The sequence below is a fragment of the Trichosurus vulpecula genome, chromosome 6 (assembly GCF_011100635.1).
Source record: "Trichosurus vulpecula isolate mTriVul1 chromosome 6, mTriVul1.pri, whole genome shotgun sequence".
NCBI classification, from domain to species: Eukaryota; Metazoa; Chordata; class Mammalia; order Diprotodontia; family Phalangeridae; genus Trichosurus; species Trichosurus vulpecula.
In genome coordinates, this window is record NC_050578.1 from 280,416,769 (window position 1) to 280,440,308 (window position 23,540).

General features: G+C 48.2%; 1 protein-coding gene across 1 annotated transcript in view; it reads right to left on the bottom strand.

Annotated features, from left to right (window-relative positions):
• Positions 1-23,540, bottom strand: part of SHANK2 (SH3 and multiple ankyrin repeat domains 2) — a 717,699-nt gene that overhangs the window by 439,481 nt on the left and 254,678 nt on the right. Inside the window, exon 12 of the mRNA XM_036763425.1 lies at positions 8,127-8,454. Coding sequence (XP_036619320.1) covers positions 8,127-8,454 — 328 coding nt within the window. The remainder of the gene's footprint in view (positions 1-8,126; positions 8,455-23,540) is intronic.

Here is a 23,540-nt window from a genome sequence, read left to right on the forward strand (position 1 = left end):
GCCAAGCCCTGGATCGCAAGCCACGAGCGCTTTGTGGGTTGGCATCCAGAGGGAATCTAGGAGCTGGACCCCAGATGGCCTCCTGGATGGCCAGCAGCTGCCAGATGCAGTGGAGAAGCCCGAGTCATGGCTAACAGAAGTTGGTAACTGGTGCCTGTGGAGGGAGAAGCCACTGAGCACAAAATGATGAATGGCAAAGCAAGCGAATAGTTGCAGGCTGTCCCAGGAGGGAACCTGGCTTTGACTGCAGAGCTAACGGTTCCTTGGCTTCTGCTTTGGAAAGTCACTGGGGAAGGAAGGGTAGGTAAGTAGCTCTCCAGGGCATGGCAATGCCCAGATTTGAGCCCAGACCTCATTCTACATCCAGTGTGCCTTCCATTAGCTCAGGATCCTGACACTCACCATCACCAGAGACATACATATATACGTATGTCTATATGCATATATGTATACACATATGTAATGCATAAACATAAAAATAGAACCTTGGAGTTCTAAGGATCCATTGTGTGACAAAAACATTCCATGCACAGAAAATACTAAGAGGAAAGAAGATGTCCCAAATCAGAGGTTGTGAAGTCACTACCCATCTATGGAGCTTGTCTCCTTATCAATGCCATGCTCAGATCAGAAACTGCAAGAAGCCGTACAGGACTTTGTGTTCACATAATACTCCACAAAAGCCTCCTCTGATGCTTCAGGAGAAAGAGGCTAAAATCTCTTGGGGCACTGGGGAAATGGAAGGGACATTTGTGGCTGGTCTCAAGGGTCAGGGGTGGGGGGATGCATTTCCCTTTGCAATGGATATTACAGCATACCATTTCTCATCTAAAAATCAAACTTCCTCTGATGACTTGGCATACTCAGACCTGAAGAATAAGCTTGGGAACTTCAGATCCATGCCCCTTCTTGGCTTCAAACCATTTATTCCTGGCGAGTCACCCTCATTCTCCAAATAAGGGCATGTTGCTTCAGCTCTTCTCCAAAGGATCAAAAAACGAGTAACAGAGGAATTGCTATACGCCAGAATCCCAGGATTCTTAGAACAAGGGATGTCAGGACTTTGAGGGGCTCAGAACATAGAATGCCAAGGCTAGGAGGGGCTTTAGAATAGAGAATGTCAGGGCTGGGAGGGGCTTTAGACCTGGAAATATCAGGGCTCTCTCCCATCCCACCCCACCCCACCCTGAAGTACTTTGTGTTTACTTTTCATCTATTTTTATTGACTTTTCTGGATACATATTGTTTCCAGTAGAATGTAACCTCCTTGAGGGCAGGTGTGATTTCTGTTTTGTCTTTGTATTCCCAGGATCCAGAAGAAGCCCTGGTATGTGCTGTATAAGTAACAAATGCTTACTGAAATGAACGTGTTATCATCATCTCATTCTGCCACCCATACCCCAGACTGATCACTAAGTTACTAAGTGCCTATTGTGTAAGAGGCCAAAAGGAATAAAATTAACAAGTATAAACAAGTCAGCCCCCCAGGGCCTGTCCTCAAGGAGATTCTGTTCTGGGTCTATCCCATCAGCAGCAAACACAACAAACAGAAACGAGTGGCCTCAAATCCCAAAGAACATCATATGGTGTACACACAGAATGTACAGGGAGCATGGGCTCAAGATGTTCACTCTGAGATGCTTAAGAATGACTAAAGGAAGATGAAAAGAACCTCTCTTATTTGTAGTCTTGTACTAATCTAACCTTTGAAAAAATGTGAAATGCTCTGAGGTGTCTGGGGGGAACTCACCCTCCCCAGTCTGTCTACAGGGGCTCTGGACATTCTCCAACTATGGGGAATTGGCCCATCGTCAGCTGAGGAATCCGAAGTGGGGTCTGGTGTGACCTGGCTCCCCCACTGCAGTCCACACCCCACCCCCGCTTCTATGTCCTGCAGCTGGTGAGCACACGTTTCTCCTAACTCACTCGCCCTCCCTTAGCTTTACTTTCCTCAAGTTTTAACTCCTTTGAGACAGAAAACCATCTTAGATTCCGCCCAGAACAAGGGGAGGAGGAGGGAAGGGCTCAGAGTCCAGCTAGTCCACCCTCCCCACCTGAAAAAGAACCCCATTCTCTCATAACCCTGACAGGTGGTTATCAGGTTTGGCCCCAGTGAGGGGACAGCTCTCCACCAATCCTAAGTTAGCTTCACTGAAACTGCCATCCATCATTCTTTGCTCCCTACTCTAGGGCCACAAGGACAAATCTGTGCAGCAGCTGGCCAATAAAATGAATGACAATAATAGCTAACACCAAGGAAGCTCTTTAAAAGTCACCTCATAACCCTGAGAGAGGTGATACCCTTATCCCCATTCTATTGATCAGAAGACTGAGGCACATCCAGGGGGACATTGGATCATTCATGACCACTCTCTGGAACATCCCAGTCACTCAGATCCGAACCCACCTCATTGTACTGTTCAGCTCTTCTCTCTCCATATTTTCCACATAACTTTGGGGCTGTCAGCTCTCTCTGTCTCTCCCTCTCTCTCCTTTCTCTTTTGATCACTTTTCCCCTCCCTCCTTCCCAATAATTCATGTCAAGATACATATTCAAACAGACTAAATGTCTTGGATGAATGCTGGCCCCAGCTCCCATCACCACTGCTGCCTGGCACCCCTTCTCCCTCATTGGACAGCACCACAAAAGTCAGTGCAAATCCAGGGTACCCATCACTACCATGCTATGCATCTCTCCAGGCTGGAAGCAGAAGGCCCTCACCCTTTTCCAGTGTATTGGAGCATGGTGTCTCACAAATTTTAACTATTCCCTGTTTATACAAACTGCTTTCTTGTATGAGGTGAGCCAGAGAATCTCTGTCTTGAGAGGCAAAAGGAGATAACTTTGGAAAAGCTAATTACCTTCTTGGAAAGAAGAAAGTTATCTTTCAAAAGATGTTATCTTCATGGAAAGGGAAAAATGAGAAAACTGGCCTTACATAGCAACTAACCTCCCCAAATAGACCTCCATCTTGGATGCCTCGCCATGACCTGGAGGGGACTGGGGGCTCCCAGAGGCTGCACCAGTTGAGGAGAAACTCTAACTGGGCCTGACCATCTGAGGAAGCTTCAGGTAGTCCTGGCCAAACTCTACCATGGGCTGTCTTGTCCCTGAGGATACTTGTGTGCACACATGTGTATAACTGTGTATGTGTGCACACATGTATATGACTGTGTATGTATATGCTCCTGATCTCTGCTATGCCTGGTATTTTTGTGTGTGTATGTATGTGTATGCATGCATGTGTGCGTGCATGTGTGTATGACTGTGTGTATGCACATGTGTGTATGACTGTGTGTGTATGTATGTGCTCCTGATCTCTTCTATGCCTACCTGGTATTTGTGTGTGTGTCTGTGTGTGGTGCATGCAGGGGTGGGGGGGGCAGAACTGGGCTACTGAGGCAGGGCTTCAGGACTTGGCACCACTTGGCTCATCTCAGTTCCCCTACCTCCACATAGTAATCTGCTGTGACATTAAAACAGTGACTGTTCACCGCCTGGGCTCTGCTCTCCCCTTTTCAGCACTAAATTGGGCTCCCCCAGACATGCTTTTGGTGCTAGCAGCATCCTTTGTAGGGTAATCTTTTTTTGCTGCTGCAAAGGTCCCTTCCTGGCTTCCTTTAAATCTTCAGCAGGAGGCCTGCCCCCTGAGAGTCTCCCTCCCGCCTCCCCAGTCACCTCCTAGAAGACATTGCATTGATACCTAATCATTCTCACGTTGTCTCTTCTAGGAGACAGACCACTAAAGGGTCCAAATGGAGAAGTTATAGGAAGGTGAAGGTTTGACCACAAAAGGCGACGGCTGGAAGGGATGTTCCCAAGTACCCCAGGAAGATGGCATATAGCAACCCATCCATCATCAGGACCAGACAAGGCTCTTTCACCAGCATGGGGGGCATGGATGTGAGCACGAGGGTCTGTACAGGGAAGCCAGGATCAAAAGTGGCTGCAGATGATGGAGGGGGGTTCACCACACACCTCCTGCTTCATCCTGTGACCCTGGATCCTCATGACCAAAGTAAATTCCGTCAATATGCCCTGCCTGAGTGCTTGCCCTGAGCCCCCTGACTTCCAGGTCTTGGAGCTCACCCCAAAGTGGGGCACCTGGGATGGTACCCTCTCACTTGGTCCCTGTGTCACCTCAGCTTGGCACTTCACCTCTGGATCAAAGTCTCCCCCATGAAACAAGGAGAGTGGGAGGAGGAGGGCAGCCTTGATGGTCTCTGAGGTCCTTCCCTTTCTAGATCTAAGCTCCCATGAGTACTACAGTGGGTGGATCCAGGACTAAATCCTGCCTCTGCCACTTAGCAAGTGACCACCCTGGAAAAGTCACCAACCTGACCCTCGGTCTCCTCATCTGTGCAGTGAGGATGACCATCGCTTCCCTGGCTGGCTCACATGTGTGTTGTGAGGAAAGTGGTTTGTAACCCTCAAAGCACCACACAAGGCTGAGTTGTCATCATGGCCAAGGTCTTTCTTGGGTAGAACAGGGCAGGTGTAGATCCTTATTTCACATGATAGGTATGGAGATAGAGGTGAACTGATCAAATGCCTACTATGTGCCATTGGGCATAGTACCGGGCAGCTGGGGGGGTGTATTGGATAGAGTGCTGGGCCTGTAGTCAGGAAGAACTGAATTCAAATCCAGCCTTGGACACTTGCTAGCTGTATGACTCTGAGCAAGTCACTTGACCCTGTTTGCCTCAGTTTCCTCATCTGTAAAATGAGCTAGAGAAGGAAATGGCCAATCACTCCAGCCTCTTTGCTAGGAAAACCCCACATGGGGTCATGGAGAGTCGGGCATGCCTGAACAACAACATGTGCCAGGAACTGCCAAGTACACACAAGGACAAAGATTTCCTGCCCTCAAGGAACTCAAGTTTTAAAAAGCAGGCATAGATACATAAAAGGCTTGTGAGCAGGAGATGGAAGGCAGTCTCAGAGGGGAAGGAAGTGGGAAGAGCTTCTGCAGAAGGTAGGACTGCAGCTGAGACTTAAGGAAAGCCAAAGAATCGAAGAGGTAATAAATGAGCACTTTCCAGGCATGGGGACACAGGGATTGCAAAGGCCTGGAGGTGGGAGATGGAGTATGAAAAAGCAGGCAGACCAATGAAGCAGGATCATAGAGGGGGCTGGAGCTGACAAGCTTTACATGCCAGGGGACTTTAGATTTGATGCTGCAGGTAAGAGGGAGACACTGGGTTTACTGAGGGAGGAGGAGAGACGTAGTCAGACCTTCACTTTAGGAAAGTCCTATATGTAGTTAGTCACAGACCCAGGAAGGTAACACAGTAGTCAGCATTTTCCACCAGACTGAGAACTTCCTGCCAGCTCTGCCAATGGGCAGATCTGATCTGGACATGGTACAGCCCATATCCCGCAGTGTCTATTTAGGGACTCCAAGCTCAGCCCATCGTCTCCACTGCCTCCCTCCTGGTTTGGACTCTGCCAGCTCAGCTTTGCCTCATCTGCCAGGGAGGTGTCAGGCCTACATGACAATTCTTGGAGCCATGACCCCCTCCCCTTCCTCATCCCCCATTGTCTCCCCTCATTCAGTCAGCTCCCTGAGGGAAAAGGCTGCTGAATTTGCTTCCATTTACATCCTCAGTGCTGAGAATAATGTATGGGCTGGCATACAGCAAGCACTTAATAAATGTTCACTCACCCACCCTGTCTGTCTATCCTCTATCTTTCTAACTGTTCTTCCATCTCTCTTGCCACCCCCGCTCATATTTACAGCTCTAAATCTAAGTCTATGCTGCCATGACCCAAAGGGTTTTCGTGGGAACACCCCACCCCTAGGGACAGCCAGTGGGCTGGATGGCCCCCTGGACTTCTCCATCAGGGCTCAGAAACCTCATCATCCTGGAAGATCACTTTGAGCCTGGAAATCCTACCTGGGAAGGCCCCTCCCTCGATTGGCCAGCTCTCCCCAGACCCTCTACTGCAGGAGGACCCCAGGTCAGTCCTCTCTTCATTTTCCACGAGGCTCCACCAGGCTCTTCTAGCCAGGCACAGTCTCTCCCTGGCAGCCTGCCCTTGCCCCAATTCTGTTTCCTTTTCTGGGTTGTTCTGATCTTCAGACAGTAAGCCTCCCCAGGGCAGGTGCTCTTCCTTTTGCTTGGATTTGAATTCCAAGTATTTACCACGATGCCCTACACGTAGTGAGTGCCTCATAAAAGCTCTCAGACTGACTTGACTCTGGCCACCTCCAGCTACCCCAAGGCCCAGAGACTGGGCCCAGCAATGGGATAGAACCCTGGGCTGCCCTTGGGCCCAGCTCCTCTCCCTCCCCCAAAGCTGCCCACATAGACAGTGATAGAAAAGGGAGGGGAAGGGCATGACCTCTGCATTCGAACTCAATCCCTCAGTCTAACCCCCTCCATGCATACATACATACACAGCCACACCCCTATCCATACAGTCACACACACACACACACACACACACACGCGCGTGCGTGTGTGCACTCATAGAACAGGTAATGAGAACAGGGAACTGCCTGCCTTGTTCTCACTCAATCTTCTGCCCTGGCACAAGGATAAAAGAAAGGAGATAATTGTCAGAAATCTCCTTGAACGCCCCTGGGGCTCCATTCCCTCTCCAGCACTCTTCAGCTGAGGCTTTGCCAAGATTCAGGATACACTGTCTTCAGCATCTTATTAAAATTTCCTATTCAGGAGAGTAGTGAATTCACTTCCCCTCCCTTTGGAGTTGGCCCTATATTAGTGACTAAGGGCCCCCAGTGAGTCTCACTACCTTTTGGGACTCCTGCCACTGAGGTCTCCATCATTCTCAATCTACTAGGAATTTTGAGGCTGAGCATCCACCTTGAGCTAAGAATGAACTCGACATTTCCACAGGGTCCCCCATGGCTCCCTAGCCCCATGCAGATGAGCTGGCCCAGCCAACGGTGAAGGAGATATGGCTAGTCTGGGCGTCATGGCCCCAGTAAAGTAAGGGGAAGGTGGGGGGACACTGCTTCCTCTGCCCTCCCTTTCTCACTTTCCCCCTTGGCTGGGCTCCTCTGCCTACAAAATTCAGAGCAGCTAGGTCCCCTCATGGGAGTGCCAGGCTTGGGGGTGGGGGCACAGCTGGGCAATTGGCAGCCTTGATATTTGATGGAGTCATTTAGCTTGTACCCCAACCACATACATACATGTGCACACACAAGGAAGCAAGCCATCACCAACAGAAAAGACAGTCTCTCTTGTTCCCCTAACACCCACCCAGCCACCCTGGGGCCCAGGGAGAAAGTATGAAAGGGGGGACAGAGGGAAGGCATACTTAACCCCCGAGACAAAGGATCAGAGGAATTGGAGCTAGAAGAAAATTTAGATGCTGCCTAGTCTGACCCCTTCATTTTAGGGAAGAGGAAACTGAGGCCCAGTAGAGTTAGATGGCTCTCTTCTTGCCCCTGACCCCACCACCCCCAAGGTGCCCTTCCCCCTATACCAGCCTGAGCCAGAAAAACCTTCAGATACAGTCTAGTTCCAATGGTAGCAGGGAGTCTGAGGGTGACAACACAGCAGCAGGAAGGGCCTTCTGGAGAGTGCAAGACTCCTGATAAGCTTAGGCAGCCACAGCCCAAAGATGGTCTGTGGCTCCCACTGATGGGACCAAGAAGCAAATACACAAGAAAAACTGAAACAGGGACTTTGGTCCAAGGACCTTGTGAGAGGAGCTGCAGCCCCCTAAGCCAGCCCTGGAGATCCAATGACTGCACCACCCCAGACATCCAGAATGACCACCTGAAGTTGTGCATAACTCAGAGGGCCTAGGCTCCAATCCCAGCCCTGGGAGACCCCACGCAAGGCCCACCACCTCTCTGTGCCTCAGTTTACTCCCCTGTAAAATGAGGTGGTTGGAGGGGAGACTCTCTCAGGTCTCTCCCAGCTCAACATCCCAAGATGCCATGAGGAGGCTTCAGTTGTCTTCAGCACACTGGACTGAAGACAGAAAACCGAACAAATCAATACATTTAGAAAAGATTTTTTGACAAATGGGTTTGGAACCACAGTGAAGCTGAGCTTGACCTGTAGTTACCCCTGAAAATCACTGGACATGGTTCTAGGGGGTGTGCATTAAAAGGCTGGGAGCCCCTTGCCCAGGGCCCCAGAGTCACCTGATGTGCCGCTGTGGCAGGGGTGGGGCCTGCTGCTGCCTCCTGGCATCCTCCCCAAGCCGGTTCAGCGATGGAGAGCGGCTCCGAGGCCCCGGTGTGTAGCTCCCGATGGTTTTTACTGTGCCATTTGGGTTGCCCTGCATCTGCTGGAGGAGCTGGGGTGAAAGGCTGCGGTGGGAAGAGGCCGAGGAGCACACAGACCAGTCGGGGAGGTTGTTCACGTTGAGGTTGTTATCACTGTTGGAGCGCAGCAGAACTCGGGGGGCTGCCAGTGTGCTCGGGGGTCTCCGCCGCCGGTTTGAGTATGTCGGGGCCTCTCTGAATGGCACTGGGTAACAGGAGAGAAAAAGAGAGAGAAAGCATGCTGAGCAGGCCCTGTGATGGGAGCAATCCTGTGTTGCCCCAAGACATGGAGTCATGAAACCCTGGGTTCAGTTACTAGCTGTGTGGCCTTGGCAACATTTTTTCATTTTTCTGGGGCTCAGTTTTCTCATCCTGGAAATAAGGGGGTTGGACTTGAGGGTCTCTTGAGCTGCCTTCAAGCTCTAAACCCAGGATTACATCCAAGGAGAGTTGACTTTTCATACTGAAGGAGAGAAAGTTACTAGTCCATTTGCTGGTTCAACATATATCTATCCATCCATCCATCCATCCACCCACCTACCTACATACCCATCCACCCACCCATTCATCCATCTACCCATCCACCCATCCATCCATCCATCTGTCCATCCATCCATCCACCCATCTGTAGCCATAATGGCTTTTGTTTTCTTTGAATGGCTCAGCTTGCCTCATTGAGCCTCTGGACACTGTGGCTTGCTCTTCCGGGGCAGGAGGCCGGGGGAGCATGCCGGGAAGCAGACAGCTTCCTGTGTGAGGAGTCATGGGGCTGGCTGAGGGGAGGTGTTGATGTCTATGCTAGGGGGAGGGGCCAACTCAGGAACCAATCGGCCCTGGTCATTCGGGCGGAGCTTGATGATGTCAGAGACCCTATAAGAGGGGAGAGGACAGCTTGAAGATTCTCTCTTTCCTTTTTCGGTTGGAGCCAGCGACAGTTACGTCAGTTACAGCGACAGTTACATCGTCAGTTACAGTTGCAGCTTCAGACACAGACACGGACACAGCTGAGGCAGGAGCTGCCAGTAGCAGAGCTGATCTACGGGAGGAAGCTGAACAAAGACTTCAGTCCAGTGGGTAATCTTATTACCATAAAGGGGGAAACATGATTTTGCTTTACGCAATCATGTTTCTCTGTAGCCTCCTGGTTACTCTTTCAAGGCGTACTTATTGGGCCTGGAAGATTTGGATCAACATATCAAAATGGGGTTGCTGGTTCATGGGTTGGTTACTGTTGAGCCTAAATAAATGTTTTGATTCTTCTGCCTTCTACTTTGAGAGTTTCTTATATCCGGCGATTCCGAACCTTTCAGACATGTTTATGATCCTCTTTGAGATTATAAACTCTGCCCTCCTGATACACCATCCAACATGCATTCAGCACTGACTAATCAGTTCTGGGGATGCAAAGAATCTTCTCAACCACCCCCCGCCCCCCAGCCAGTGGTCACACCATTTTTCCTTGAAGAACTCCAGGTAAGGGGAACTCTTTCCCTCCTGAAATAGCAGCCTATGATCCCTTGGGTGAGCTCTTGTCATCAGGAGATTTTGCCTTAATCTCACACCAACATTGGCCTCACTGCAAATCTCCTTCCTTATTCCAAGCAGAAAAGGTCTACTTACTCCATAGGACAGCCTTGCAAATATTGGAGAACAGCTATGGCATCCCTGTCCATTTTCCTATTCCCCAGTTTTCTCTTCTTCAGGCTAAAATAATCCCTTGGTTCTTTCACCCAAGCCTCCTATAGCATCATTTGTGGGGCAGGTGGAGGGTCTTGAATTTGGAGTCATAGGGTTCAAATTCATGTTCTGCCACTTACTTCCTTGTTACCTTGGGTGGGTAAGTCGTCTCCCCCATGCCAGCTTCAGTTTATTCCTCTGTGAAATGGGGGAGTTAAACTTTAGGCCCTCAGAAGGTCATCCAGCCCTAAAGCTATGACCCCATAATCTCAAAGCCTCTCACCAGCCTGGTTACCTTCTGGGCACATTATAATTTAGCAATGTCCTTTGTCAAACGTAGTGGTGGTGTTCCAAACTGGATCCTGTCCTTCAGCTGGGTCTGACCAGGACCAAGCAGAACAGCAGAGCTTGAGTTGGGTGAGACCTCAGAGGTCATTTAACCCAAGCCTCCCAAGCAAGGAAACTGAGGCACAGAGGATGATGTGACCTGAAAACACCCCCTCTCACTCAGCCCATTACTCAACAGCTATGTGAATTTGGACAAATCTGCTCACTTCAGCCTCGATTTCCTCATCTGTAAATTGGGGAGCATCCTTACACCCCTTCCCTCATGAGGCGCATCAGAATCAAGGAAGGTTAACATTTTGTTTGTTTTCATGATCTTGTGGACCATACTGTCTACAGGGTTTTCTTGGTAAGGATACTGGAGTGGTTTGTCATTTCCTTCTCTAGTGGATTAGGGCAAAGACAGGCCAAGTCACTTGCCCAGGGTCACACAGCTAGTAAGTATCTGAAGCTGGATTTGAACTCAGGTCTTCCTGTCTCTAGGGCCAGTGCTCTATCCACGGAGCTGCCTAGCTGCTCCTAGGTAACACACACAAGCATAAAATTCTGGATAATGGAATTATTAGAAACAGTAAAATTAAATCAAAGAGCAAAAACATTTGGGTAAACCCAAACCTTCTCCTCATTATACATTTTAGGAAAATGCATTCCATCAATCTCAGCTCACTTGATGGAAATTTGCCTTCTCACTCTCATGGGGGGAAAGGTGGCAGGAGGAGGTGTACGTGCTACAAAAATAAATCCTCTGAATAGGCTCTTTAAAAAACCAGGGGGGCTCAGTTTATGGAGCTGGGCAGGAAGACGTGATTTTTCTCAAATACTTCTGCTTAACCTAAGAACATTCTAGAAACCTGACCTTCTGACCCAGAGCTGATATCCTTTATAATCTGTCCCCCAACCCGAGAGGCCGAACAGCTAGCAATCAGGATAGTTGGGGAGCTCTTGGACTGGAGCCCATTTCCAAGGGAAATGACTGCCCCCCCCAAAGTGGGCATGTCGGAAGTATGAGCAGGAGGAGTGTCTGCACATGTTCCCCTCACCACAGCGCCTTTCCTCAGAAAACGGGGAGCAAGGACACACACATGCAATTTGACAAATCAATTATTGCATGAACGAAAAGGTCAATTTTCTCATCTGTAGAGCAATCATTAAGGCTCAACCTCCATGGACAGAATGGGAGGCAGAGGGCCTGGGGTCAAATGCCACCTCTGTTACTTGCCCCCTCAGTGGGACTCAGTTTGCTGTAAAATAAAGGATTGGAGGAATGATTCAGAGACAAAACAATACAGTGGGAAGGGCGATGGAACTGGAAGGAAGGAAAGCAAGAAGGAAATAAGCATTTATTAAGTGTCTACCGTGTACCAGTGCTAAGCACGTTGCAAATATTCTCTCATTTAATCCTTCCACCAATTCGGGGAAGACAGTGCTCTTACTATGATGACTTTATAGTTGAGGAAACTGAGGGAAGCAGAAGGTGACTCCCCAGGGGTCACACCACCAATAAGCATCTGAGGCTGGGTTTGAACTCAGGTCTTCCAAACTCCAGGCCCAGTGGTCTATCCATTGTGCCACCCAGATGGCTTGAAATTGATATAGCGCCTAGATGGGCTTATGGCTTTTTACAATTATCTCATGAGATCCTCGCAATAACCATCCAAGGTAGGGGCTATTATTAGCCCAATTTTACAGTTGGGGAAATTAAAGCAATTACTAAAAATTTTTAAAAATTAAAGCAAGACAGAGATTAAGTGACTTGCCCAGGATCACACAGACAGCAGGTGTCCAAGGCTAGATTTGAACTCAGGCCTTCCTATCCCCAGGCCCAGTGCTCTGTGTAATGTGCTACCAGCTGCCTCATCTCCTATGACTTGGGGTTATAGATTCAGACCAAGAATGCACCTTAGAGGCCACCCAGTACAACACCCCCATTCAACAGATGAGAAATCTGAGACCCAGAGAGGTGAAGTAATGATTGCCCTGTGTCCAGGAGAGCTGGGATTCCAGCTGAGCTCCTCTGACTCCCAGCTCGGCTCTCATTCCACTCATGTCAAGCTTGGCTCTGTTACTTATTCCTGGGTGGCCTTGGGAGAGGCATGACCTGCCTTCCTAGGCCTGTTTTCTCATCTGTGAAATGGGAGGGTTGGACTGGCAGAACTCTAGGGTACTTTCCAGCTCTAAGCCTATGGTCCTGAGTTGCCACCTGGGGACTGGCACTGCCCCCTCCACTTCTATGCACTGACTCTCAATAAAAGCTCAGTTTATGTTAGCATGGTGAGGGAGGGCTGCCCAAGTACACTGCTGACTTATATTCAGCTTGCAGTGTACCCAAACCCCCAGAATCCCTGGCAGATGGCCATTCAGCTGTCCTTTGAACAGTGTCAGTGATGGAGAGCTCACTACTTCCCAAGGTCCTTTTTCTATCGGACAGTGCAGCCAGAAGGTTCATTCTTTGGCTAAGCTGAAATCAGACTGCTTAGAAAGTGCACTCCTCAGTCCTATTTTGGTCAGATCCAGGCTTCCTTTTCTCATTCACACAAATATAACCAGCTCTATCTAAGAATGGCACTTTCTACTCAAGCCACAGATTTTAAACCACTTTATAAAACCCTTATCGAGTGCTAAGTAACAGCAATGCCTCCTGGGTCTTCCTAGAACAGCAGGTTGGATCCCTGGGGGGAACAGATGTTTGATGCTCTCAAAATTGAGGGTCATTATCTGGCCAGAGATGTGTATCACCTGGAACAGGAGCCACCCTCTCTGCCTTGTAACCCTCTGAAGAAAATTCATAAAGCAGCCTTGGAAGAAAGGAACAAGTCAAGAGTGAACCAGCCCTTCCTCCGGGGTTGCTGTCTCCCCACCCACCTGGGCTTTCATGCCTTTGGTGGCTCCGGGATCCAGTCTGCAAACTCTCTGCATACAAGCTGTACTTGTACCCTCTCTTCCCTGACTGCCCTAAGAACAAGAGCATTGTTCAATAAACAGGCCACAATAAAGGAGACAGAAATAAATATCCCCGAGAGAATGTAGGTCCAGAGAGGAGAATTTTAATTTCTCCAATCCCAAGAACAGTCAGGGCAATTAAAATAAAAAAAGGTTTGCAACATCTCTCCTGGCACTGCCACATAAGGCCCAGCATTGATGCTTCTTCCTGGCAGCTCAATAGACTAAAGGACACTGAAATTGGGAATGAATATGGAACAGAGGAAAAGAGGAAAGATGGAAGAGTTTCTTAGGGCCAGTATGCAGTATCTATTAATATATTGAGACCCATTTTCCATGATAACTTCAGAGCTGGAAAGGAAACTCGTGTGCAATATCTTATCTACACACAGTCCTTCCTTCCCTCCTTCCTTCCTTTTTCTTTGAAGAGGAGGGGAAACCTTTTATTTCATTGATGATAAGGAAGTTCCAGTGTGGAAACTCAGTCCATTTAGGCAGAATTGTGACTTGTCTTTAAGTTAGACTTAAGAAAGTTGGTGCCTGGGCTCTGAGAGGGTAAGGTCTTACCCAGTTGAATCAATAAGCATGTATTAAACACCTACTATGTGCCAGTTCCTGTGCTAATCCCACTCAGCTAGTACATGATGGTGTCACACACGTCTTGTTTGACGGAGCAAGTCTCGGGTTCAAGGCTGGCTGCCTTACTTCCGAGCCACCTCACCCTATGGCAGTTTCTTATCTCTACCATTTGAAAAGCTTGCCAAGAAAGAGAATCAGAAGTGCCCTCCTTCTCACTTTCTCCCAAGCCCAGCCCTCCTGGGGCCCAAGGCTTCAGAGCTAGAAGAGCCTTCGTAGCTTCCCTTGGCCAAGGCCCGAGTCTTATGGAAGAAAGCAAAGGTCCGGGAAGGGAAGGAGATTGCCCACAAACAGCCAGTCAGGAACCCAATGCCATGACTCAGAACACTGTGCTCTCCCCACTGTGCCCAGCTGGTGCCACACACCAATCCTTTTGAAAGTGTACACACTTCAGCAAGCAATAAAGGCCAGAGCGCAATTTGGAAACATGAGGGACATGCAAAGATGCATCCGACTACTTCCTGGGGAACTTTGCTCAGAATCAAGCTTTGATTAAATACAGCCGGCAAGCATTTTAAAATGGCACATCAGGGAAGTCATAGTCTCTCCAATTAAGCAATAGTTCAATCTCACCCCCCTCCCCCAACTCTCTCTGTTCACGGCACTGGGTAAAGTGAGAGGGGCTATTTGGCAGCAGAGAATTTTCAAACACAGTCCGACTTTCACTGGCTGTTTCCCAAAGCAAAACCAGGACAAATGCAAGGGGTCTGCTCAGGGGACATAGGATAAGGAAGGGATGGGCCTGCGGGTCTTGGGTAGGGCCCCAAGGGACGCTTGAAAAGATACCACTAAGAAGGAGCCATTCCTTGAACCAGTCAACATTCCAGTGGTTTTGGAAATCCAGAAGTGAGGGATCTTAAAATGTTACAAAAGCTGGCCGAAGTGATCAAGTTGTGGCCTGGCGGTGCAGGTGGCTAAGGCGTGAGGGGTAAGGATAGCAGGGACAATTCTTTGGTGGAATTCCAGTTTATTAACGAATAAATCAAAGTTTGAGGTTGTTTTTTTTTAAATTCTCAATAGATAACAACAATGTTAGTTGTCCCACAATGCTTTTAATTCTCCTAGGAAAAGGGAATAAGTGATACAGCCTTGGGCACCCACTTCTGGATTGGTCTTTTTCCTCATCCAGTGCCCTTGCTGGATGTCTCAGTGTCTGGGAACAAGCCCAAATCCTCAGCTGAGGGGGTGCTCTACAAGACATTCATCCTCCATCAGGCCCTCCTGCTTTGGAGGGGCATCACCTATCCTCTGCAGGAGCTCTTGGTGGTCAGCCCCAGAGAGTCATCAACTTCTTGGGGAAAGATGTATGTGACAGCTCTCGCCAGGGAAGATGCTTCCTCACATCACTCTACCTTGCCCTTGCTGTTCCCATCCCTAGGATAATTCTGGTGAATTATTACTTTCCTGCCTGTGTGTCAGCACATGACATGAATGTCCTTGAGAAAGACGGATGACAATTGGGGGAGGGGGTGTATCTGTTAATGGGAGGGAAAATACTTCTCCCAAAGGCAACTCGTTATGGAAGACAGGCACCATGGTACGGTGGGTAAAGTCAGAAACCCCTGGGTTCACAGTCACCTTGGGCCCTGGGCAGCTCCCTTAACCTCTCTGGGGCTCAGTTTCCCCAGCTGTACGAAGATAGTGATGGGTGAGGCTCTGATGAGATCAAACTGAAAAGTTCTTTGGAAGTCTTAAAGACCTGTGGGTTTGTCAACCATCCCCAACAAAAGAACTTGGACAAAGGCAGCAACAAGGAAATGTTCATTTGCATCCCCCAGAGGGGCACAGCAGCAATGAGCAGAGGATGAAGAGAATCTGGATCCCAGCTCAGCCGCTTGCTCACTCTATGTCCCTGGTCCAGTCCCTCACACCATCTGATCTTTAGCTTCTTCCTCATGATCCTGCAATCTAACCTAGAATGCAATTTTGTCTCTCCAGTCCACAGTGGTTTTCAATAAAACCAAGAGGAGGCAGCCTACCCAAATGCTGATCAATCACTGAAATTCCAAAGGGGTTCTCCCCCAGCCTCATGTGGGGAAAGGAAGGGAATGCTAATATGAGAGCCCCTCAAAGAAGCCCAGAGCACCTTAATATTTCTTCACCCTCTGTCCCCAAATGGGGAGTTTCTGAAGGGGAAACACAGAAGACACATGAAGATGACCATTTGAAAGGGCGCTTTGATGCTGCTAGATCTACATCCCATGAGCTTCCTGCCTGTTTCCTCTGAGTTATTTTTTCCCTCTTCATTTACTGAGCAAAGAGCTTGGGGCCAGGAGCCTTTTCCCAAACCAGTCCAAGGACTGAATAACTCCTCTCACTTCTGAAGAGGAAGGCTCTCTGATGGATAAACTACTCAATTAGAAACATCCACAAAAGGCTGATTCGGGGGCAAAAAGACTAAAAATAACCATTTTTCTGTCTAAAAATGATTAATATTCCACCCAACTGTTTCCACCCCCCCCCCACTTTTTATTCCTGGCGATCTGCAAAGTGTAAGTGGGTGGGTATTTTCTTAGCTCTGTCTTACATGAGTTATTTATATTCCTTTCCACAATAAAAATCACACAAGGTATGACAAGGAGCGTATGGACCCCCAATTCAGCTCTACCGTGTCTCGCTCATCAATTCCATCAGAGTCTGGAGACAGAAAACCTGACTGCCAAGCCCAGTAGTGCAGGGGGAATGCCAGGGAGCAAACGTGTCCCCAAGCCTCGAACCATTCCATTCCAAGTTCTTGGCCAAGACCTCTGTTGCCCTTTGAGCCAACTGAAGGACCAAAACCAAGCCTTCCATGGGTTTCCCGGGATCTCATTTAACAACATAGCATGCAAGGGAATCACATTTCCAAGCATTCAGTAACAATGTTCTATGAGGTCCATAGACTTTCCTTGACAATGTTAAGAGGAAGCAAGGGCTGAGACTCCAGACTTCTACTTTGCCTTCTAAGTGATATTTCCCTAATGTGGAACCCTGACCCAAGATGCTCCTCTCCCTCCCCAAAGGATCTCTGCTAACAAGTCACTGTTCCACCTCCACCCCCCCCACCCTGCCCCCCAGCCTGGCAGTCCTCTTCCTCCACCCAAGGCTTCCTCCAACATCTCCTTACCTTCCTTCTTTGTCAGCGCGCTTAACAAAGACTTCATGCTTCCCCCTTACTTTAGAAGCTGTCCTTGCACGCCAGAGCCCACTCGACTGGCCAGGAGACAGGAGGGGGCACCCCCGGTTCTCAGGGTTTTTTCTGCCTGCACCCTGAAAGAGGCAGCAGGTTTCTGGGCACGGTGCAATCTTGAGCCTTGCTGGGCACGCCAGCCCCAGCGCTCTGGTGACAAAGCCCACCCCATATTCTGTCTGTCAGCTGGGAGCCCGCCGTGCCGTGCCGGGCGGAGACTGGGGCCGCTCTCAAATCTGGCTGTCTTTCAGTGTCCTGGTCATGTGAGCCCTGCTATAGCCTTGGAGACTAGACGGGAGGCTGCTTTTGCAAGACTCACATGTAGGAGCAGGCAAACTGGAGTGCCAAGCAGGAAAGCGTCGCATCACATAGCAGGGCTGGGGATGAGGACCGAGTCACAGAAGCCCCTAGATGCTGGAGCTAGCCAGCAGCTGGGAGTGGGGGAGACAGCCACCGGAAGGGTTCAGCCTGCGTGGGCAGCAGTGAACTTCATCTTAACTCTTGGGGGGGCTCAAGAGAAAAAGCAATTAGGTAGTGTTTTCTTTAAATGAAAGAAAGAGCAGCCAGAGGGGGTGGGGTTGAGATGGGGGTGGGGAAGGGGTGGAAGTGCTTGGTGCTGCTTGCCTGTCTGCGGAGATACTGAAAAAGTCAGTGGAGAAAAGCACCAAGCGAACCCTTGAAGGGTATCTATGCCAGAAAGCGCTAAGGCAAATCCGGCCCCGCAGAACGTCCGACCGTGACCCATATTTCAGTTGGAAAGCAATCAGACACATGCACGATCGACTTCTCCCCCGCATCCCCACTGGGGTGATTACACTGCCGGAAACGGGTGGGGGTTTTGTTCCCCTTTTCGGGGGAAATAAGAAAACTCTCTGGCAATCCAGCCATTTCGTGGAATGTTATGCCATTAACAAAAACGAACATCTCTAGAGTCGGTTTAGGAAAAAACACACAACAATCCCGCAGCATTTCTCCATAAAAAGGCAGGACATGTGGAACGTGAAATGTGGAGAGCATGGGTATTTTTCTAAAGGTTCCAATAAAGAACACAGAGCTTAACCTCCATCCTCACAGGCAATGAATGCATGCTTATGTATTTCAGAGCCTAGGGGAAAAATAAATGACATTTGCCAGTTGCATATGCCATTTGGCTTGAAGCCCTGACCCTAAACTTGAGCAGGCTGGCACTAAGGGGGATGGCCCTGGCACATCAGCCCACTTACTGGCTGGTGGCAGCTGGAATGGAGTGTACAGTTCTGTGTTGCTAAGAGAACATCAGAAATAAACGTTTAAAATGAGAAAAGGAAGGCATCCGAAACACTTAGGGTTGAATTCCATATGGCTGACATACTATGTGTCAAACAGAACTGGGCTGGAAAAGGATGAGTGGAGGAATGTATAGAGCCAAGATTCCCCCCTTTTATGGCACCGAAGGAGTAGTGACACCAGGTCCCGGAATATGGAGCTTTCAAGGACTTCCATGGCCATCAAGTCCAATCATGCCTCGCCCTGCCGCCCCATCCAAGCCTTCGCCAAATAGGCAGACCATGAGCAAAAAAGGCTGCTTTATGGCATGCCACATAAGAAGGACTTGGGGTAAGTAAGGGTGAGGAAGGATGCTGCCACACAGATAACAACAATTACTCCTCTTCCTTACTCTCAATTTCACATTTCCCTGCTGGCTGGTGTCTGAAGCCTACCCTTTGCCTACCACCACTAATTCTTTGTACAAGTTGTCCTTTGTGTTTTAAATGTCATCCCTCCTATTTCTAGAGTCCCTCACATCCTTTAAAACACAACCCAGGGGCCACCTTCCATCCCAGTTTCACAATCCCCCTGAGCGGTCATCACCTTCTCCTTTCAGGAATTATCTCGAGCTGTTAGGTCTCGATTTTCTATTTACTTTTATACATGTCATATTCTATCCCCCACTCCCCTCCGCATAGAGCAGAAAGTCTTTCATTTGGGTCTCTGTACTCTTGGTGACTAGCATACTGCCTGGCATACTATCAGCACTTTATAAAGGCTTGTCGAATTGGACTAGACACAAAATAGCCACAATCACAAAGAAGAGTTCAAGTTACAGCATCAGGATGGCTTTGAAGAGGGCTTGGCCATTCTTGCCTCTGACTGCCCTCCTCAGCTCCTTCAGACTTCAGCAAACAGAGCTCCTCTCCATCTCCTGGACACATGGACAAAGCCTGCTTTGCACAGAGGGGGCAACTAATCAATATTCCTTGAAAGCAAAACACTTTACTCCCTTTATATCCTATGCCTGAAATGGTCCCTACCATCTCTGCCTGCTGAGATCTCATAGCCTTCATATCCTGACTGAAATTCCCCTTCTCTGATCTCTCCAGCTGGAAATGTCGACTGCATTCTCTGACTTCACTTTGCATGGACAGTTATCTGTTTTGGACTCTAGTTACATGCATAGGTCTTCTTTTTCCTACTACACTCAAACTTCATGACAACAGAATCTCAGATGTGGAAGGGACCTAAGTGACTGTCCAGTCCAACTCCTATCCAAAATGCAGGGCAGTGTCAAAAATGTCTTTATCTTTTCCCCTGTCCCAGAGTACAGGGCATGGCACACAGTAGGTGCTTAATCCATGCTGAAAGAAGAAAAGAATGAAATGTCTTCTGAGATTTGTGCTGAAAATTGACTTGGGTTTGTTTGACTACCTTGGGCAAAATCCTAGCATTTGAGAATTGTATAGAAGCTCCCTCCATCAAATTTACAAATGTGTTTTTCAGAAGCCCCTGGTGGGGAAATCAGTGTATCTTTTTAATAGAAGGTAAGCCCCTGGAGGGAAGGAGCTGCTTCACTTTTGTCCTTGGATCCTCAGCATCTCACCCAGAGTCTGGCACATGATACAATTAACAAGTGCTTGTTGATTGAATCTGGGACAAGAGCCCTGGCAGTGCCAGCAAGAATCAGAGAATCAGAGATTTAGGAGAGACCCATAAACCATATGGCCCAATGACTTCATGTTCAGATGAGGGGATTAAGCCTTTGAGATGTTAAGTGACTTGCCCAGGGTCAAACAGATACTAAATGTCTGAGGCAGGATTCAAACCCAAGGCTTCAAAAAGAATGCATTTGCTGGGCAAGAGAAAGAATCATTTTCTCCGGGAAATTCACTAAGGATTACATTTCCAAAGTGAAGGTGGAGAGGGTACACTTTCCCTGGGGCTTGTCCACGTGTCTGGATTCAAGTATCACAGTGGGAGAACAAACAAGACTAGAATTTCCCAAAGCTAGATGGATTTATTCAGCTAACTTCCTTCTAGCTGGTCAGGGAGGGCTTGCCAGAGCTAAAGAATATCTCTTTAGAAGTGAGAATGGGTGAATTCTGCTTTGCCGAGTAGAAATCTCCCAGATTGGGGGAAGGTGATGTTAAACTGAATCTTGGAGACAAAGATGGGCTCTTTCTGTTTTCAGGTGAGTGTGTGTTTAGGGTGGAGCAGGTGCTTTGATCAGTTAAGACCAGCCCGAGTGCCAAAGGATCAATCCATGAGGTCTCTTTGATGAGAATGCTTCTGGGGATGCCCACCTTTTTCTAGGAAATGGGAAGTGTTCCTGAGGAAATTATCAGATCTCCAGAAATTATAAAAACTTTGAGATATCCTGTCTCAAAAATGTAGATGTTGCCACAAATGAGGAAATATCCAGGTACTATTTAGGGAGAAAATATGGGATGGGATTTAAATGTCTCCATCCTCTTTGTTTTCATGAAATTACAAACAAAATCTTGCTGCCCATTCTCTCTGGTAGAGCTCTGGAGAAGTACAAATAAGGAGGGTATAGTTTTAAAAGGGATTTTTAGAAACGCTAACGTGGGAAACCCTACAAGCCACCCTTGCCCCATGAAGAAGCTGCTATTGATGCTAACTTAATCAGTTAATACTAGCCCATACACCATGGGCAATCAACCCATGAGGTCTCTTTGGAATGAGTACTGGGAGAGGGGGGTGGGTCATAACATGTAGGAGCCACAGTTAAACAGTCACAGGTCAAAGAGGAGTTCAAACTGGAAGAGACCTTAGAGAAACCATCTCATTTAACATCTTGCAAATGGGAAAACTAGAAAGGGGCAATGACTTGGCCAAGATCACTTTGCTCATCAGAGGCAGGGCTGGGACCTGCTCTGAGGTCTCCCAGCTTCCATCCCAGGGCACTTGCCACCATACTGTGCTGCATTCAGAGGGATACCAGGAATGCACAGCTATTTCTGTCTTCTATGGTTTGGAAAACGTGTTAGGTCCTTTTGGTCTTCTGATCCTCACAGGAGCCCTTCAAGATTGTTTGAATCAGAAGTAGCATCCAATCTTTCTAGAGAGGGCACCAAGACTCAGAGATGCATGACCTTACCTAAGATTGTGGAGATTTCATATTAGAAGAGTTGGGATTTCAACCCAGGGCTCCTGGTTCCAAATGCAGAGCTCTTTTCCCTACACCATAGTTATCCAAATATAGGAACATAACTGGGGAAAAAATCCAGCATTCAGACCCATTATCCTTCCTAGGGTCTCCCTTTACTATCCAGGGCCTTCCTGGACTCCATCAGGCAGTGGATCATACTGCAAGACTTGACCTAAAAGACTCTTATCCGTTGACTTTAAACCAAGTACTGATACGAGCTTACCAGAACTCAAACGGCCTCTGTTTCCCTGTCTTTTCATAGGCAGGCCTGACTGTGAGTTTCAGGAATGGCCTTCTCCCTGTACACCACTCACTCCTTTCTCCTACCCTACTGGGAGCTTACAACACTTGAATCATGGTGCCTAAGCAGGAAAATGTCAGTTTTGATTACTGGTCTCTGCCCCGCCTTCTTCCTTGTAGGCTATACCTCAGGTTTCCACCTACAGTTCCTACCCGTACTACTGTGGGCTTTCTCCCCCTCTGGCTAGCTCTGGTTTAGGCCTTTCCCTTGGATCTGATTTCACCTGGCATGAATTTCCCTTTACTCATGTGGGAGCATAGCCCTAGTTAATCCCTTCTGGTCTTGGGAGAGGGAAGGAGATTTCTCCTCTGTTTCTTCCAGGCTTTCTGCCTAGCTGCTACCACAGCAACACCTTAAGTGACCTTTCATTCAACACATATTTATTCAACATTTACTCTTCAAAGGCTTGAGGAACCAAGGACGAAGTAAGGCAACAGTCATTGTGTTCAAGGAGTTTACCTTCTATTGGGAGGATGGGGTGTGGGAAACACATAAACAATGAAGTCCCATACAAGTCAGATGACACCACATTGAGGATGAAATGTAGCAGGAGGCATCTAGAAAGGCAGCTCGGTGTAGAGAAAAGAGCACAGGATTTGGAGTGAGAGACCCTGATCCATGGTCCAAATTGGCTGCTCTCTACTTGTGTGACCTTGGCCATGTGAGTTCCTCAGTTCCCACATCTGTAAAACGTAAGGGGTGAACTAGATGACCTCTGAGCTTCTTTTAAGCTCTAAGCTATGACCCTATCAAAGGACAGGGCACTATCGGCAGGGGCCATCTCACAGCTGCATGGAGGGAACAGCACCTGAGCTGGGTCTGGAGGAAAGCAAGGGAAGACTAATCTGGATGGGAGGGGGAGGAGGAACACATAAAAAAACCAGTAACAAGAAGAACATGAATTGTACACCCTAGATCTGATTGCTCACCTTCTCAGGAAGGGAGGGATAGAATTTGGAACTCAAAACTTAAAAAAAAAAAAGTAAATGTTAAAAAAAATTGTTTTAACATGTAATTGGTGGGAAAATAAAATACATTTTTAAAGAAGAAGAGCATGGGTCATGAGCACCATTTTTTGTTTTTAGTGTGCAAGAGTTTCCCAAAGACTTTCCTCACATAAAGAGCAGGGAAGAACAAAATGGATTGTCCTGGTGAAACCATGAAATGGGAAGAAAGGGGACAGGAGCAACTTCTGCATCAGAGTCCAGGCTACCTGCCTCTGGATCCTTCCCTGACTTGACAAAGCCTTGAACCTTAAAGGGCTCCCCACTAAGATAAAGAAAGGGTAAAGTCTAGTCCTTCAGCCTGCCATTCCCAGGATTCTCCAGCCTGGTCTTCCAATCTCCCTTTCTGGCTTGACTTCCCCATGAGTTTTGCATGCCTTTCAGGGCTGCTCACTGCCACCCAAGTCTCCTAATTCCTGCCTTTGGGTTTGAGTCTAGGCTGTTCCAAATGGCTGGAAGGCCCCACCTCCACCTCTTAGCATCCCTGACTTCCCCCAAGGCTCAGATCAAAACCTAGGCCAATGGGATTTCTTGCTTGTTCCTCTAGATGTTATCATTCGCTCACTCCTCAACTAAGTATATATGCTTCATCTGCATCTATGTATTTGTATTCATACATGCACATATATAATTATCTATGCACATGTTGCCATGCAGACCTCTTCCCCAAAGAACATAAACTCCTTGAAGACAGGAGACATTTCATGTTGTCTCTTTATCATTAGCACCTGGTGTATAGCAGGCAGCTAAGTGGCTCAGTGTCTGGAGTCAGGAAGCTCTAAATTCAAATCTG